The following is a 16,157-nucleotide window of genomic DNA, read 5'->3' as shown; positions in this document are numbered from 1 at the left end:
CATTAAAATTAAGTGGACAAGCTTTCCAGCATTTTCGAAAAGTTCGCTTCTAAAAAGGAAAATTTCTATAATATATTTCAATTTCCGATTTTGTATTTATGAAACACTAAATGTGAGAAAACAGCTGAGCCGCTTAAGATGAATTTTTGAATACTTCGTTGAGGTGGGTTTTCACGATTTCATTTTGGGTGAAATATATATATGTGTGTAGTATGTGGAAGGGAGGGGGGTGGTTGGAAGAGATCAGGGTTCAACTTATTTTCTTTCTTTGCTAAGAATATAGTATTTCACAAGTCTTTTCAAATATTTTTCGAGTCGACAAGTAAGGCTGGTGAAGCTGTGGTTTTATTTCAAACTTATCCCGTTTTGATTCTATCCATAACTTTTTTTCTTGCCACTGTCAAACCAACAATTCCTTCAGTGCGTAGTCTTTATAAAACAGAGCTTCTAAACAAACTCAATATTTAGACTACACTTACTCGACCTATGGTGGCGGACTTGCTGTTTCTCCATAAAATTATCAAATGAGAAAATTAACTCCGAATTATTGATCTTCGTTTTCAATTTCGAGTACGTTCTCGCCTTACTCACAGTCATACGCTACTTACATATGTAATACCCAGATTATCAATTATACAACGTTCCTTATACTTCAGGCTGGCATCATTGTATAATAGCTTATTGTCAAATGTTGATATTTTTGACTCTGAAAACCATTTTAAAAACAAAATAAAGTCTCTGTAAATATGGAACATATTCTATTTTTTTGCTACTTTTGTCTCTATAAATATATTCTTTGTTATTTTCCATTTCTTAATTTTTTCTTTCTTTTTGTTGTTTCTTATATACGTTGTTACATTGTTTCAGTGTAAAATGGACATTAATCTGTATCTGAAATATTTATAAATAAATAAATAAAATACGTTTTGTACTTTGGCGTAGCCGTATAGAACACACTTTGATTAATTAAAAAAAAAAAATCACTGCCACACTTGTAAGAAAATAATAATAATTATATGTGTAAGTGTGTGTTTGTGTTTATTGTTTTTTTAAGATTTTTTTTTTTTTTGACTTAGTTGCGCTTGAGTATATTGCTAGTTTAATTAGTTATTGATTTATGTGGCCTGCACAGAAGAATAGCTTGTAATTAGAGATATATTTAATTATTTTATAGTTATGGGAGAAAGAACTGGAATTTAGAAGATTTACTTTATAGGTGTAATATTTAAATGAAGTTTTGCGTAATGGAAAAACTAAATAATAATAAAAAAAAAAATAATAATATAAATAAAGAAATTTAAAAATTTTGGAAAAGTAAAATAAAAAAAAAATAGAATTTGTGGCATTTACTGACGGGTTTCCCGTAACGTTTTTTTTATATCATTTTTTCTTTGATGATTTGTTTATTAGATTGATAGAAAGATGCACTATTTTGATTTTGACCAAAATCATGTTTTATTATTAAAAAAAAAATTACTTTACTGTAACCTTGCTATATGAAATAAAACATAATTGTTAACCAGAAGCTTTTACTTGTTTTACCGAAGCTTTTTGTTATATAAATTGTTTACATTTACTTTAGGGGCACAACGGTACATTGCATTATGCTTTAGATAACTATATTACCGTGCATGTCACAATTTGTGACCAGATATTTTAAAATATTATACGCACACAAACTTTTATAACATTTAATTTATTACATATTTCTAATATTTAATATTTTATTAATATTTACCTTAATTATATTAATGAATGTGCCTCTTATTTTGGCATTTATATCTTTTATTTAAAAAAAAATATAAATTATACATTTTGGCTGTTCACAGCAGCTACTATTACCAGGCACCCTTTTTATATATTTATTTATATTTTGCCTACACATATTATTATTATTATTAAAAAAAAAAAAAAAAAAAAACTTAACCTACACTAACTTAAAACACATTTACACTACACACTCACACCAACAAATTTGTATATATACCGTAAAAACGTTTTGGTTGGCAGTTCAGACCAAATTTTCTTTTAATGGGAATTGAATTTGTTACTTTTTTGCACTTTTAAAATGAATATTCGCACGGTGTAGAAAACCAGTTGCCCCTATCAAAAAAACTTGTGACAAAACGACCTATTGTGCTTCCTTTTATTAAAGTACAGCTTCGGTTTATTTTTTAATACTTTATGGATACGTTATCGGTTTTAAGAAAAACTTTAAAATATATATTGTATATATGTTCTATACCAGAGAACGTCATTTTTATCCTATTTGTTTAGCTTGGTTACAATAGATAGCGAAACGATGCATAGCCAAAGTGAATTTTGACGATTTTTTATTAAGATGGTTGAAAATTTAAAGAATTTTATGAAAGATAATTTTAGAATAAAATTTTAAAGAAATTTTTGGGAGAGTTTTTAGAATGTTTGGAGATAGGAAAAGCGTTTTACAGATGAAAAATAAAAGAAATAAGCAGAATTTTTAGGAAATATAGGTAATTAAGATAGAAATGAACAAAACATAGATATTAAATATGAAATAAAATCCTAAACCTATTTTAATGCATTTTTTAATTTAATTTTACTTTTTAATATTATGAGAAAAATCAAATGACAATATTACATTTTTATATATTTTACATTATATATTATTTTATACTATTATACAGGGCGTTTGAAATTTTTTTAACATGATAACTTCATGTTGGGAGGTATCACAGCAAAGAATGGATCATCGGCCATATATTTCGAGAATGAAACTCTTCATTTCCTCAGGGCTCGTAGTGTGAACAAGATTACGTCCTCAAGGTTTTCGTTACACCATTAAGAAAAAATACAGTACATCACTTTTTAAAATAATGAGATACACGGAGACTTGAGAAAATCAAATTATTTACACGAAAACTAAGTACTTATATAGTTATAATTCGTGTTAAGATTAATTATGGTTTGATAATTTTTAGGATTGTTGTAGAAAGGAAAACTATAAACTTTAAAACAAATACTACTTTTATATTTTGATTGAAGATTGCTATCTTATACCTTCACATTTTAGAACTTTTAAACATAACGAATTAAACTTATTACTGCTTTAATGTCGGAATTTATATACCAATACTAATGTTCTTCTAATAATACCCACGTTTCTTTTTTACAGATAATGTATAATTGATTTGTCTTTGTTTTATTATACGTATGATTAAATCATTAACGTATAAGTTAATTTATACTGATGTGCGATCATTATTTATTACTATTCACTTTTGATGGAAAATTGTAATTGTTCTTTACCTGTTGTTTCCAGAAATAAATCAAGAAAGTTGTTTTAATTGTTAAATATTGGAATATAAAACTATAACAATGTAAAAATGTATATGTACAACTGTACATGCATTTGTCGGGAGCAAGTCAATGAAAAGTGTTTGCATCCATTGAGCTGTTCCAAAAGCGCAGGCAGAGTGTCCCGTCACGCTGAATTAAATGATATCCTAAAGCGTGCTTTGGCCAGCATAGACGTGCCTTCAATTTTAGAACCATCAGGTTTATCAAGGGATGATGGGAAAAGACCAGATGGCATCACGTTAATCCCCTGGGAAAATGGGCAACGTCTAGTATGGGATGTCACTTGTGTTGATACTTTTGCAGCTCCTCATATCGTACCAACATCTAAGGAACCTGGAAGTGCGGCAGAAACAACGTGCTGACAAAAACATTTAAAATATAAATGTTTAAAAGAGGACCATTTTTTCATTCCATTTGCTGTTGAAACAATGGGTGTTTTCAGCAAAGAGGCAAAGAATCTAGTGAAACAAATAGGTTTACAGTTGGTTGTGAAAACAGGAGATCCGCAGAGCAAACAATTTTTAATACAGAGACTCAGTTTAGCAATTCAGCGTGGAAACGCAGCTTGTATTTTTAAATCATTCCCCTCTGCTCCTATTATGGAAGAAGTTTTTTTTTTATCTTAAATAGTTAATCCGTTCCACGCTAACAACAGTAATTGTATATCAAGATCACGAATTAATACAACTAATTACATTTATTATATTCCACCTTTTTCTCTATTTCCTCTATGAGTATAGTATTAAACCCAGATCTTAGTGGTTTTCAATTTTTGCACCGAAATATTTCACCAAATACTAATACACTCGTAGCTACACTCAGAGAAATGTGGAAAAAAAAGTTACCGAATATTCAGCAATTTAATTCGCAAATAAATTAACTAACTTAAAATAAACATAATAATAATAATAATTAAAAAAAAAACCTTAGCGAGCTTCTACCATCCCCGTCAATCGACATGTCTATTCTACGACAAGCCGTAAACTATGTTCGATTTTAATGAAACCTGGTATGTACGGGCCCTCTAATCTTTCATATTAACGCTACTGTTTGAGGTTGCAAATCTTTACGAGTAGGGAAGCAAGTAAAGATGTGTGCTTTGAGCATTAGATAATTACAAAACTTTATTTTCTACAGAAAGAAGAAGTAAAAGCTCTTCGTATTCTAAAAGCGACTGCATTCATATTTAAAACAAATACAACATTACTCACTTACCTTAGGGTGACCAGATTTACAAAATAGAAAAAAACAGACGCTCGATAAATTGTCATAATTTGACATGCATCTATGTATAGTCATTTTTATGGTGTTATTCATGTCAATGAAGAAAAAGTAACATTTGAATATCTACCCACGGTAAGTTACCGAACATCAAAACACAGACATTACTGTATACTGCGAGGGATGAGTATATTTGGAAAGAAATATAAGTGAAAAAAAGCTAGTACTCACCGCAAACCAAAATATATCTTTAAGTAGCGCTTTCGGAAAACCCGGTTTCCATCTTCAGCGTAAAACAGTTCGAAGTGATTTTAAAGCATGAAAGAGAAATATGGATGGTTAAAAAATAAATAAATAAAAAAATAAAAATGTGAAGCACACAACTTCTTGTCACACAAAGGTCAACACATGTTACTGGCCACTCATTTACATTTGGTAGAGAGAATAAAAACAATGACAGAACGCAGAATTAAAGAAGCCTACTATATTCATAAAGAGAGACCTGCACTTAATTTTAACAGAGGAGACATAAATACAATTTGGAGTGATCTTTATATCACGTATTTCCCCCGGCTGGAAGAAAACAAGCAAACAAACAAACAAAAAAAAAGTGAAGAGTAATCAGTGAGTGGCCAGTAACATATGTTATGTGTTGACCTTTGTGCGACAAGAAGTGTGCTTTACATTTTTTTATTCCTTTTTAATTATTTTTTACCTATGCATACTTCTTTTCCATGCTTTAAATTCACTTTGAACTGTTTTTAAGCTGAAAATGGAAACCGGGTTTTCCGAAGGCGCTACTCAAAGGAATATTTTGGTTTGCGGTAAGCACTAGCATTTTTACTTGTATTTCTTTCTATCAAAACGTAGAGTTTACTACAGAGCCATTGTTCAAAAAAATATTAAAGTATTTTACAAAATTTCGAAATCTTTCTAAACGAAGCATCAGCTATGGGGTTTAAGAATATGTGAACGTTATACTACGTCACTACCAGTCCAAAACTAAAAACTATTTTTAAGGATATTACGTCCCATCTGCATTTTTCTGAGGACACTGGACGACATTCAGAAAAATGGGACAGTCTCGTTAAAAATGGGATGTCTGGTCACCTTACACGGCCTTTACCTAATAACTTCTTTTTTACTTTTTTAAATACCTTTGTAAGACAATGTGCAGCCTGACACCTGACTTTGTAGTAACACTGTTCATTTTCAATGGTGTCTGTGAGTGCAAGGCGAGTGGCTGGCGTTGGATATTTCTCCAGAGCGGCTATCGCTTCCAACTGAGCTGTCACGTCCCTCTCGTGGCGTAGTTGATATTGCCACTGGTAGTCGGGCTGTTCGATATTCGCTGATCGTAGCAACGTCATATTAGGGTCCAATCGCAACCAAAGAACAGGGGAATCAGCACTGGAAACATAAAGTAGTACTGGGTTTATTTGTGCATGTATTTGTTTATTAATAAAGTTCTAGATACACCCGGAAAATACTTCTCCACTGAAATCATTTATTTACTACGAAGTTTTAGATACACCTCGAAGGTATTCTTCCAGCAAAATTATACACTTATTAACAGAGTTCCAGATACACCTGGAACAAACTCTTGCAATGAAATTATTTATTTATTAACAGAGTTCTAGAGAGGTATGGAAGGTATTCTTCCAACGAAATTATTTATTTATTAATTGTTCCAAGATACACCTGGCAGGTATTATTCCTGAAATTATTTACTTATTAACAGTTCCAGATACACCTGGCAGGTACTCTTCCAATGAAATTATTTGTTTATTAACAGAGTTTCAGAGACCTGAAACGTATTCGTCCCATGAAATTATTTACTTATTAACAGAATTCCAGAAGATCTGGAACGGAATTACTTATTTACTAACAGAGTTTCAGATACACCTAGCAGGTATTCTTTCAATGAAATCATTCATTTATTAACAGAGTTACAAATACACCTGGAAGGTATTCTTCCAATGAAATTATTTATTTATTAGCAAAAGTTCCAGATATACATGGAAGGTACCTTTCCGCTACAAATACTAAAAATAGGACGTGCAAAAAATGTTTGAAATCTTCAAATATAAACGAAGAAGTCAATGGTTCATCAATAGGATTACACACACAGACACTCTGAGCAATATCACTATACTAAACCAGATTGGAAGTAGAAACTTGTCATACAAGAGTCATAAAATAAATAAATAAATAAATAAATGTGCGTTCTGATATATGAACACAAATAACAAAATTGATGTGAAAAATATTTATGATACAGAAATTGCATACCTTACTCTTACTAAAAAACCTCATTGTACTTTGTCGCCGCCAATGCATTTAATTACGTCTGGTAACTTTTTTTTTTAAATTAATCAGCAGAGAAAAAGTGCTTTTCGTAAAAAAGAAACATGCGAATGTAGTACGCACCACACTCTACCTACGACCCTTTAGTTTAGCCAAGATGCGAGACGGTGCAGACGTAAACATGAACGATATTAAGTTGTAAGCCTTGAAACTGAGTTTCTGATTTCTACTTGTTTCGAAAACTAAAGGAATTTGCCCGGAAAAAACTTTCACCTTGGTGACAAACTCATAGATGATTTTAATACATTGACGGCAACATAGCAAAACAACGGTGTAGAAAAACTGGTATTATTCACTATGATAAATACATGAATGTATAGAAAAACTGATATTACACTATGGTAAGTGCTTGAATGTGTGGAAATTCTGGTATTACACTATGATAAGTGCTTGGGTGTATGCTGAACACGTTGAAAAGTACAGTAAGATATGTACAGGGTTCTCACTCAAACAAACTAATCGAATCCATGGCTTTTTCACTGTTTTCATGGTCCAAAATTGTTCTTTCACTATCGGAAAATTTTTAAAAATAAACCTTACTGACTGGACGACAATAAAAACCACTTGGTGCAGGACTCACAGCGTCGCAGTTGGTCGATGCAGTCGCAGGTAATTAAACATGCCATCGTTCAAACTTACGATATCAACTGTATACACAAGAATCTGAGAAATCACTAAAAATTAGCACTTCTTTTGGAGTCTTTTCTATTATTTATAACCAATATTAATTTACCTTATCCTGTCAAGGGGTTATTGTTAAGTGTCCAATTTATTGAAATTTGAAACTTTTGTAGATTTTCAAAGTATGACAACGAAGTTCGCGGCTTATTCACGGTTGAGTGGGCATACCGTATTAAATTTCTGTACCATAAGCGTTTTGCATACACCATTTTTTGTTTTTGTAGGACACTAAAACTTTTTCTTGGATGGTCCTCGTACATACAGTTGGAACAAAGGAAGAGATGGAAAACGAAGTACTTCTCAGAAAACATTAATTACTACACAATTTACAAATACACAATGAAACCCTTTCGCTATATGCTTTATCAGATAAGGAATTGTAGAAATAGAAAGAAGGAAAAAAAAAATGGGGACTAGGTAGGCATCATCTTGGAATGTAGTCAAGCGAAAGTGTTGGTAGATTGAAAATAGTGTTTTTTTTTAAGGCGCATTCAGTGTCACGTGCACATCACAAGAAGGTGTTTAGTCTGTATGGAATACTATTTTCTCAATTATTATTGATGGTAGTCAATTTCTATCACTTCCGGTTTTAGTAAAAAGATTAGACTGGAGATGAAATATACTGTATTCCTCGGCCATGCAACTGATTGCAAGAAATCGCTACACTTTGTCTATTACAGTTTTTACTGTATAGTGATCAACGTTAAAACCGGAAATGGTTGATTTCTGCTACTTCCGGTTTGAATAGAGGGTTAAGAAAGAATATGGTACCTATTATTAGAGTGCTAAAGCGATTAAGAAAAATGCTTCTTGCTATCTTTTATGGTTTTAGGTCTACGCAGATTAATATTCACACCGGAAATTGCAGTGAATTTTTATCACTTCCGGTTTTCGTAAAGAGTTAAGAATGAAGATGAATGTATTACTGAACGTTTAATCGATTGCAGAAAACCGCTTCTCACTATCTATTACCGTTTCTGCTCTATACTAATCTACATAAAAACCGGAAATGGTTCATTTCTACCACTTCCGGTAGATAGATAATCTCTCCAACCTGGCCAAAATTGATGGTGACTCATCAAATAGTTTCTGAAATTTTTTCCCCTTGGTAAGATACAGACAGAGTAAATATATAAAGGAGTGTTGGTAAACTAAATCTCTTCAAACAATTGGATGGAATTAGACGGCAAAAGTGCTAGATAAATATAGAAAAGACGTATTCTTATTTACTTTGGTGTTTTTTTTTTAACCAATCGGAGGTTACTTTCCGAACGCCCCTCGTAATGTTACTTGTCTTCTAACAATTACGCACATACTACTTACTCCATAGCACTGAGATCCATGTCAACCTCCTCCAGTGTGCACAGTGGTATTTTCTTTTTCTTGTTTCTTCTGCTTTTGGAATGGCAAGTGATGTCCGCTTTCGCTACAGTCCCTTCTATCTGCAACGTATGAGGGAATGTACCGTCCAACTCTTGGATTGTCACCAAAAGTGGTCCCACGTACTTTCTGATGCCTCGTTGTGCTACTGCATCCTGGCGTATCTCCAACTCGACCGTGTTCCTGTGAGGCGAAAACAAAGATAGATATAGATACATACACACATAGATAATTAACTAACTCTATGCGCTACGAAACCCGGAGGTTCAACGCCGCATTCACAAAGCTCTCCCCTGACTTCTGTGTTTAGCCAACTGGATCCAGTTCTACTTTGTATTCCCATTTCTGCGATGTTCATCTTAATATTGTCTTCCCATCTGCGCCTAAGTTTTTCTAATGATCTTTTTCTGATTGGGTTTGCAGTTAAAATTTTGAAAGCGTTCCTACTTCCTTCCATTTTGGCTGTACCCACGAGGGGGGAAGGAATAGGGTTCCGATTCCCCAAACAATTTTCTGCCCCCTCCCCTAAATGGAGTTCGACTGTTTAGTGTTTATTTAAACATGTTTATTAAATCAAAGAATGCTTATAATAGAATTGTTCATTCTTCACACGGGAAAATAAGGTTTAAATTAACACAAAACCGGAAATCTGCCCCTCTTTTTCCATGTGCTTGGTTCTCTCCGTATTTACGTCTAAACCACGTCCTAGCAGGCACTTAATAAAACCTCTATATTTCTTTTGATTGTTCTATTATCATCTCCTATAGATTTACGTCATCACTTAGTGAGTACCATTCAGCTCTAGGTCCTGGTTGCTATATTTGATTTTCCTTATGGCGTATTCTAGAACAAAACTGAATAAGAGTGGCCACAATGTATCTCCTTGTTCCAGGCCATTCTCGACGTGAAAACTCGTGGACAAGTATTTTCCTCCTCGAATTTTACTTTGGGATTCATTTAAATACGCCTTACATATATACCTACGTATGTTAAAATGTTCAGTATGTGAATAAGAAGTGGTATAGGACTAATTTCTGAATTCTATACATAAACCTAATTGGAAAGTCAATTATCCTGTAATGTTTTGTCTTAAAAACTCTGTGACAACAATGGAAATCCTACTTGAAAAGCCTATTATCATAATTATTCTGACCCTCATTATTACCACCCATTCTTGATTACAGTATATGCCAAGTCTAGATTGTACAGTCCACAGCAAAAAACCTGCAACATAAGCATATAAGTTTATTGTGAAACTACGAAGTCTTTTGTTCCAAAATAAGTGTGCAGGGGAGGACGCCGAGGTTTCTCCTGTCGTGATTCATGCCACTTAGACGTTATGTTGATTCAATGCGCTTTTAAGCGTAGTTTCACAATAAACTTAGATGCTCATGTTGCAGGTTTTTTGCTGCGGAATGTACAAAAGCTCTAGAACTACTACTATTCCATCAATTTATATTCTCCACTTCTATCTATCTTATTTCCCTTCTCTCTATATACAAAGTTGCCTCGGTAACGACAGTTTCGACGTGCGACGTTTCGACGCTCACTCCAATAAATTAATAAAAAAAAAGATGTAAGTGTTTTGTTAGCGTTGTACTTCCGGACTACGTGGAATAGCTAATTTTAGTTTGGCTGTCAGCGGCGGAAGAATACACAGTAACGCGGCATATGAGAGAAGAAGTTGGAGTTCCCCTTGTACATTTTTATTTACTTCTTAATCGATAATTTCGATTTTCAATTGCACTGAAGCTTCATCAAGGCTAATTATGTTAGAAAAAAAAATCTCGAACTGTTTATCTTAGAGTATTATTTTATCCAAAATCAGTCGAGTCTAATTCTTAGAATTCGACTGAAAGAGACGTATGTTTCCTTGTGTTCTATATATCCACAAATTAAGAAGTAACATAAAGAGGGAAAGATAAATATTTGAAGTTGTAAATATTACTACCAATCTTCCCGAGACTCCTCCACCATATTGGTAATACTGTTGCCCATTACAAGCTTTCCAACCTACTTTTTAGAGGTATGGAAAACTTCCTATACTGAATATTATGTTACATTTCGATGTCTTTAAACGAACTTTTTTTTTTCTTTCAATGTCTAATAGGTTATAGCATAGCCAACGCCCTAGTCACACTCAAACAGGCTTATTGTGAGATTACTGAAGTCAAGTAGTGCGAGGTCCGGTCAGAGAAAAGATGGCTGACTGCTCGTACTCACAGATGGCATTGGCAGTGTGGCGACCACCGAGCATTGTAAGAACAAATTGACAAGCTACTTAAAAGAAAGAAATATAGAATTTCAATCTAGAAAGTCAGCATGAACGGCGATGGAAGCCAATATGCTGACCACACATAGACCCAAAGCTATACTTACCATATTCGAATCATCCTCAACCGACTTCCTTTGTACTCAAGCAGAAAATTTACCCTAACGGCATTCATTAATAACACTCCAAACAAGCCATAAACGGCAAGAGTGTGGTGTCGACGAGACGCGTTGTGGCCATCGCTAAATTTATATTAAAAATGGATCCATTTTGCTAATATGTATTAACGATAATAATAGTACCACTCACATAAAAAAAAAAAAATACTGAAGTAGTCATTTTGAAGTAATCCAACATCTTAAATATGGAATTATAAATAAAAAAAAAAAAAAAAAAAAAAAAAAAGGTTTGGCTAAGTTTGTATATTGCTTCTGTATAAGAGTTTTCTTTTTTCTTTTTTTTTTTCTGAAGACTACCCTCAACTAGAAGAACTTGTTGAAAAATCCCTGTCATATAAGAAAGAAAAAATAAATGTGGGTTACTTCAATATTGTTCCGCTTCCTTTGAAGCCACCTAAGGATGATTGGGGCCGCGCCGACTTTATGAATGCCACAAGCCGGCTGGTAGGCCTGGTCTTTTTAAGGGTGTTACGCCAGGAATTTATTCGTAGTTTAGTTCTTTTTTTTCAGTTCGGTTCGGTCCCTTAACACTGATGAAAAAAAAAAAAAAAAAACTCGTACCACTGAATGTAGAAATTATCCATTAAAGAACAGATCAAAATACACGAAACGTAAACAAAACATTTTATATATTATATACTTATCCACCCTTTCGTTACTTCTGCATTTTCGTTACTTCTCACCCACTAAAGAGTTAAACTATTACATATTTAACCTTACCTCTTTCTGTTGAAAACGAAACTCATGTTGAATTTCGCATGACCTCCAGTCCTAACCCACTGATCAATGAACACTGCCATGTCTTTTCCAGTCACAGTAAAAATTGCTTTCGTAAACACATTGGTGCTAATTAACATATGACTCCATAAATTACTACTCATCTTCTGCTGCGAAGCATTAGACGCCAAGGACAGTTGCTTGTTAAATACCTGTAAAAAAAAAAAAAAAAAAAAAACAATTGTATTAATTACGAATAGTATTAATATATTGAAAAAAGTAGCAACTGATAAATAATAGTCTGAAGTTCGTTATTTCTTTCTTTCAAGTAGCTTGTCAATTTGTCCTTACAACGCTCGGTGGACGTCATACTTGTTGATAAATACCCAAAATTAACGTTACTTAATGACAATAAAAACTCAAATTTCCGTTACTATCACTATACAATACGGCTCCCATTCTGCTGGGAGATGCAAAATGAAATGAAATGAAATCTTTAAGTTTTACGTCCCACGGTTATGCCGGTTACGCTAAAGGAGACGGTGATGATGAGAGATGAGTGAAATGGTGGAATGAAGAAGGTGGGAGGAAACGGGAGAACCCCGAGAAAACCCACGAGCACGGTGTTTGTCCACCACAAAGTTCACTTGGCGGGGGCTGGGATCGAACCCGGGACCCCAAGCACCAGAGGTGAACGCTCTACCACTGAGCCACCGCGCCCCCTGCTGGGAGATGCGTCAGTTATTACTACCAACTTTTCATTCTCATTAAAAGGATAAAGTATTGAGTCTGTCTTATCAGCTCTTTAGATAATTCGAATTCTCTCTGTTCTTCCTCGCCCAACTTCCAACAGCAGTCCTTTAATAATATGTAAAGTGACGGAAGCTTCATTGGTAAAGGTTGTAAAATGCTTATGGTAGAAATTCAGCATACAAAAGGTTCAAGTACTGGTTTCAACTTATCCGTAGCAAGCACTATATCCTGATTAATATTTCGTACCTCAAATATTTTATGCATTGAGAATAATACAGATATATTTATTTACCTGTACTGTATATTATTTGAAACGATTTAAAACATGACTGTTTGAAACATTTTAGAACATGAACATTTCTAGTGTAACACTGTTCCAGATAAGTACCTCACACTAACACATTATCTAGGGAACCTGCTACTCCTTTCAAAAAATCTGCGATGAACAATTAAGACCGAAAGGAGTTTCTTCTGCATGTAAATATCCTAGAATATATTTATTACTAAATATTTCTGGGCATCCTCTTGCACTTCCAGTTATAAATAGGCTTGTACGAGGTCTAAGAGGACAAAATATTTCGTCTCCGAAACTTGTTCAATAGATCCTCTAGATTTTAGGTAATGGGTAACTGGCCCGCTTAGTAACCAGATTCAATGGTCGTTTAAAATCCATACACAATCGGAGGGTGCCACTTCTCTTCTTCACGGCTACCACGGGAGTAGCCCAATCTGAATAAGCAACCTTCCTCAAAACTCCCATATTACATAACTCTAACAATTTCTTTTTTACCGTTCCAATAAAGAATGTGTCGTATCACAGGCCTTCCGGTAAATTGGTGTCACCACCGGCTTAATACGTATAGTCACTTTATAACCTTTAATCGGCGTATTACTTGTCTCCTTGAATAAGCTCCGTGCTGCTCTCGGTAACCGAACTCTTTTCTATCTTGTGGATCTGAGCGTATTCACCAAATAATGCAGCTATTGATGTTCTCCAATTAGATATTATAACATCCAACCAGTCATGGCCTAGAACATGACACTACATATATCTATTAGTAATTATTATTGTTACAGGGTATCTACTCAAATTCCAAAATGAAATTTCGTGACCTTTTCTTTCCCAAACCATAAAATTTATTAACATTCTGAAGAGCGAATTTGGGTGAGAATTGGGCCAAATTTTCATGTATACGATAGAAATGTGGTTTGCTTGCGATTTGGTAGGGTCTAAAGCCGAAACTAGACATTTTTGGTGGTGAATTTTGACGTTTTATAGAACAAAATTTTCCAGTCTATACCATATTTCTCCAGATAAAAAAATTCGTGACCTAAAAGCTAAATTTCGTGACTTTTTCTTGACTTTCATGACCGTTTTCTGATTTCGTGACTATTTCATGACTTTCGTGACCGATAGACACCCTGTGTTACCATCAACTTTTGCTCATGTAAACATATTTTTACAGTAATCTGGCCTAACCTAATCTACTACATCTATGTAAGAGCCATATGCATTTCTCAATTTGCCTTCGTATTTTTCGCTCACTTGACCCTAGCTATAACTGAATTAGCATCTATAGCTGTAACTGCAGCTATTGTATCTATTAGAAACGAAATTTCATGTTTTCCACATTGTAACATAAGCTCTGGACCGTATGGACTGCCATGATCGAGATCACTTTTGAGTATTCTGCACCAACTGCACCAAATTGTGAGCACATTAAATTACTTGTGTCTTAAATTTTAAACATTTGCCTATAGTCTTTATAAGATACGCTTTTAATCTTACATCTATCTTTTCAAGCTAATCAAGATATATACTACGATTATCCTTCTAAATAGACATGACTTTATTACAGTGAAACCTCTCTAAAGCGGACAGCCGTGGGGAATCAAAAATTGTCCGCTATAGAGAGGTGTCCGCCTTACAGAGGTTTCAATATTTTCTTACGTAAATTAATAAACAAGGTAATATGCAATTAGAAAATAATATTTTTGCATGAATCACATATTTATGAATATTACCAAAATGTTGCTGTACCTGCATTATCTTGCGTCATCCAATTCCTTATGTTCGAGGCACAACATGAAAATAAGATGTTATAGTTCTTTGCACTTTACATTTATCGCTACTTACTACGTTTTCGGTGTGTTGCTTTAATTTGTGAGTTAATTACAGTCCAGTAATGACTTTTTTTTTAAAAGACAAGATGCGTACCCGTGGTAAAAAATACCAAACTTGTCTTCTGTTTGGTTAGAGATTCCAGCCAGACAGTAGAATGATGTGTCATTCCAAACAGTGGGCAACTGTCAATCACTTTTGTTTCTGAAGCAGGTTAGGTGGGAGTGGAATACAAGCAAAGGATATAAGGGTGTTGTGAAACAGAGACCCTTCCTCAGGGTTGCTGAACAGTTAGTTGAGGAGGCAAAATGTTGTCACACCCTCATGTTCTTCCTTGGTGACATAGTATGAATTACTAAAAGTGTATTTATACTCTACTTTTCAACTTGTTTGTAGAGAAAGTGTCCGTAATAGGAGGTAAATAATACCTATAATAGACAAGAAAGACTGTCCGTGTCCGTACTAGAGAGTGTCCGCTTTAGAGAGGTATGTCAATATGTTTTTTCCTATTACGGTGTTTGGGGATTACAAAATATGTCCGTTATGGGAGGTGTCCGCTTTATAGAGGTGTCCGTTAGTAGAGGTTTCACTGTATTATTATTATTATTATTATTATTATTATTATTATTATTATTATTATTATTATTAATTATTATTATTATTTAACTGACACACACAGTTAGATAGTACGACAAAAGAACCTCTCTTCTTTCAGCGATCAGCCAGAACTATGTGCTATTATTTTAAATGACATTTACTTCTTAACGCTTTCCGTAGGAGGTAACAAGACATTTGGACCACCCTATACCATAAAGATACGACATGCAATAACAAAAAAACTGAAATTACCTGTAATAGCAGCTCTTGTCCTATTCGGTGTTCTAGCATCCGAATCACAAGATGTGCTTTTTTGCGTAAAATAACCAAATACTGGGGTGACATTGTATGAAGATTCTTGACAGGGAAATAAAACCCTGGGTCTGGAGGACGCGGTGGGGGAGGAGGCGTAGAAGAAGCAGGAAGAGGAGCAGGCGGTTGACTTGGATCCAAGACAATACCTCCAAATTCCTCCTCGTACTTAACGATCTCCTTCAGTTCCTAGGAAGATACAAGAAGTCAACATATA

At 33.9% G+C, this 16,157-nt stretch overlaps 1 protein-coding gene across 5 annotated transcripts in view; it reads right to left on the bottom strand.

Moving 5' to 3' along the window:
* Taf2 (TATA-box binding protein associated factor 2) overlaps positions 1–16,157 on the bottom strand; it is an 80,615-nt gene that overhangs the window by 36,826 nt on the left and 27,632 nt on the right. For all 5 annotated transcript variants that reach the window (XM_081745839.1, XM_081745841.1, XM_081745838.1 and 2 more), the window contains exons 9-12: positions 15,881–16,129; positions 12,160–12,368; positions 8,932–9,171; positions 5,718–5,970 (exon numbers count right to left, since the gene is read on the bottom strand). In XM_081745839.1, coding sequence (XP_081601965.1) covers positions 5,718–5,970; positions 8,932–9,171; positions 12,160–12,368; positions 15,881–16,129 — 951 coding nt within the window. The remainder of the gene's footprint in view (positions 1–5,717; positions 5,971–8,931; positions 9,172–12,159; positions 12,369–15,880; positions 16,130–16,157) is intronic.

Source organism: Thermobia domestica, chromosome 18 (assembly GCF_964235325.1).
Source record: "Thermobia domestica chromosome 18, izTheDome1.hap1.1, whole genome shotgun sequence".
Classification (NCBI taxonomy): Eukaryota; Metazoa; Arthropoda; class Insecta; order Zygentoma; family Lepismatidae; genus Thermobia; species Thermobia domestica.
The sequence above is the reverse complement of the archived record's forward strand: the minus strand, read 5'-3'. Positions and strand labels throughout refer to the sequence as shown.